Source organism: Penaeus vannamei, chromosome 39, assembly GCF_042767895.1.
Source record: "Penaeus vannamei isolate JL-2024 chromosome 39, ASM4276789v1, whole genome shotgun sequence".
Classification (NCBI taxonomy): domain Eukaryota; kingdom Metazoa; phylum Arthropoda; class Malacostraca; order Decapoda; family Penaeidae; genus Penaeus; species Penaeus vannamei.
Window position 1 is genome coordinate 26,092,221 of NC_091587.1, and position 2,500 is coordinate 26,094,720.

The 2,500-nt window shown below is 36.6% G+C and overlaps 1 protein-coding gene across 1 annotated transcript in view; it reads right to left on the reverse strand.

Moving 5' to 3' along the window:
* Window positions 1-1,515: 1,515 nt before the first annotated feature.
* LOC113803577 (pro-resilin-like) overlaps window positions 1,516-2,500 on the reverse strand; it is a 2,160-nt gene continuing 1,175 nt past the window's right edge. Inside the window, exon 3 of the mRNA XM_070117170.1 lies at window positions 1,516-1,962. Coding sequence (XP_069973271.1) covers window positions 1,666-1,962 — 297 coding nt within the window. The 3' untranslated portion in view covers window positions 1,516-1,665. The remainder of the gene's footprint in view (window positions 1,963-2,500) is intronic.

The following is a 2,500-nucleotide window of genomic DNA, read 5'->3' on the forward strand; positions in this document are numbered from 1 at the left end:
CTTATATATATATATATATATATATATATATATATATATATATATATATATATATATATATATATATATATATATATATATATATATAACTGAGTTTTACATATTTAGACAACTCGTATAATGTCGAACAGTAAGAAAATACTTTTAGAGAATTCAGTTACACTTAGATGTACACATACAACCTTTACCCTGGAACCAGAATTAAAATTCTACTCTCAGCAACACAGACACTCCACAAGAGTTGCATTCATCAGCATAGGACATTGCGAACGACCTTCATGCTGCCCGGACGTATTAATTATCATGCAGAATGCAGAGTGTGCAATCAGAATTTTAATCACATCAGCATAAATTTTGCAGCTGGGTATTGTGCTGTATGAAATGGTTATGCCTATGTTGATGTGCGTGATACGTGATAAAGGTATGCTTATCATGCTGGTGTGTGTACCTTCCTAAACTGATCAATATTTCCATAATGTACTTGGAGATGTAGGGATATGCTCTGTAGATACGTACCCTCACAAGTATATGTTTTATTGCAATCAGAGACATATACATGCACACATATACCTTTTTTATATATTCATATTGTATGATGTATATATATATATACATATACTTATATATGTAAAAATATATTTATATATACTTCAACATACATACATACATACATACATACATATATATATATATATATATATATATATATATATATATATATATATATATATATATATATACATACACACACACACACACACACACACACACACACACACACACACACACACACATATGTATCTATGCACGCGCATATATATCTGTGTATATATTTTCTTTCTTTTTCTTTTTTTTTCATATAAGTCCACATACATGATTTACTCATCTACCAGCAATACCGTAACCTTGTGTCCGGCAATGATATAATTTCTCAAGACTCAAGTAATTACTTCGAGATCACACGTTCGAGATCGAAACGGAATCCGAACTTGCTCCCCGCGGCTTCATTGCAAGAGTTTATGCAACTTGCACGCAATCACGACCTCTTTGGAAGGGTCGCCGGCTCTCTGGCTTCCTCCTTGCTCTCCGAAGATTGGCGTTTGCTTTCGTGCTTTTTGGCTTTGGGTTTTTGAGTTATAGTTTTTTTTAGTTATAGTTATAGTTATAGGAATGAGAGTTTGTGGAGATTTTGTTCGTTGATTAGACAAACACACACATGAGATTTTTTTTCACGCATGTACACATACACATACACATGCGCAAACACAAACGCATAATCATATACACATACGTACATATATGTGTGTGTGGTGTGTGTGGTGTGTGTGTATGGGTGGTGATATAGTTGACTCAGTACGTTTTACATATATGGGCTAATATCAGAAAATAATCATATATATGTATACATACATACATAATACATACATATATATGTATACATACCTATATAGCGAGAAAGACAGAGAGAGTAAAACTTTTGGACAAAATGTGTATCTGCTGAAGAATGACACCATATTCATTATGCATATTTATTGAAGATATATTATTTTGTTTATATTTACATGCTGACTCGTCATCATAGCTTATCTTACAAATGAGTGAAATAAATACAAAATCAGTGAAGAGAACCAGAGTTGTCCATTCATATGCTTACGTGTGTGTCTTTTAACCGTAGACGGGCCTTGGAGGGGCGTAGCCACGAAACTCGCGGGACTCGAACGACTCGGAGGAGTCAGGGTAACGAGCCTCTCCCTCGTAGGACACCTCAGGCAGGAATCCTGAGTCTCCTTGAACAGCGAACCTGACGGTCTGCAGGCGGCCGTCGGGGAGCTGCACGTAGTAGGATCCTTGGGTGTCGTCGCCGTCGCGGGCCTCCTGGTGGCCGAAGTCGTTGCCGGAGTCGTCGTGGTCCACCTTCCACTCGAAGTCGTAGTGGGCGGGGCCGGATTCCTCAGAGGAGAACTGGGGGACATCAGATCAGTTTCATAATATTGACATGCTTCGACAAATTCTAGTTTATCTTTATAAAATGGTCAAAGCATATAGCATGTGCATGTCTGTAAAGTCGTAGTGGGCGGGGCCGGATTCCTCAGAGGAGAACTGGGGGACATCAGATCAGTTTCATATTATTGATATGCTTCGACAAATTCTAGTTTATCTTTATAAAATGGTCAAAGTGGCAAATAATGTAAATAATGTAATTAATGTAAATAATGTAAATAATGTAAATAATGTAAATAATGTAAATAATGTAAATAATGTAAGTAATGTAAATAATGTAAATGTGTGTAAAGTCGTAGTGGGCGGGACCGGATTCTTCAGAGGAGAACTAGGGGGAAAAGCCATTATTACTATCCGACATTATTACTATCCCCTTGACCGGTATTCAGGCAAGGTCACAGAATTTTCCTTGACAGATTCAAGGACTGTCATAAAAACTGTATTTGAATCCGAAATTGTCGAAGAATTTATCTACGAGTTGTGACTGCCTCGGACTGTT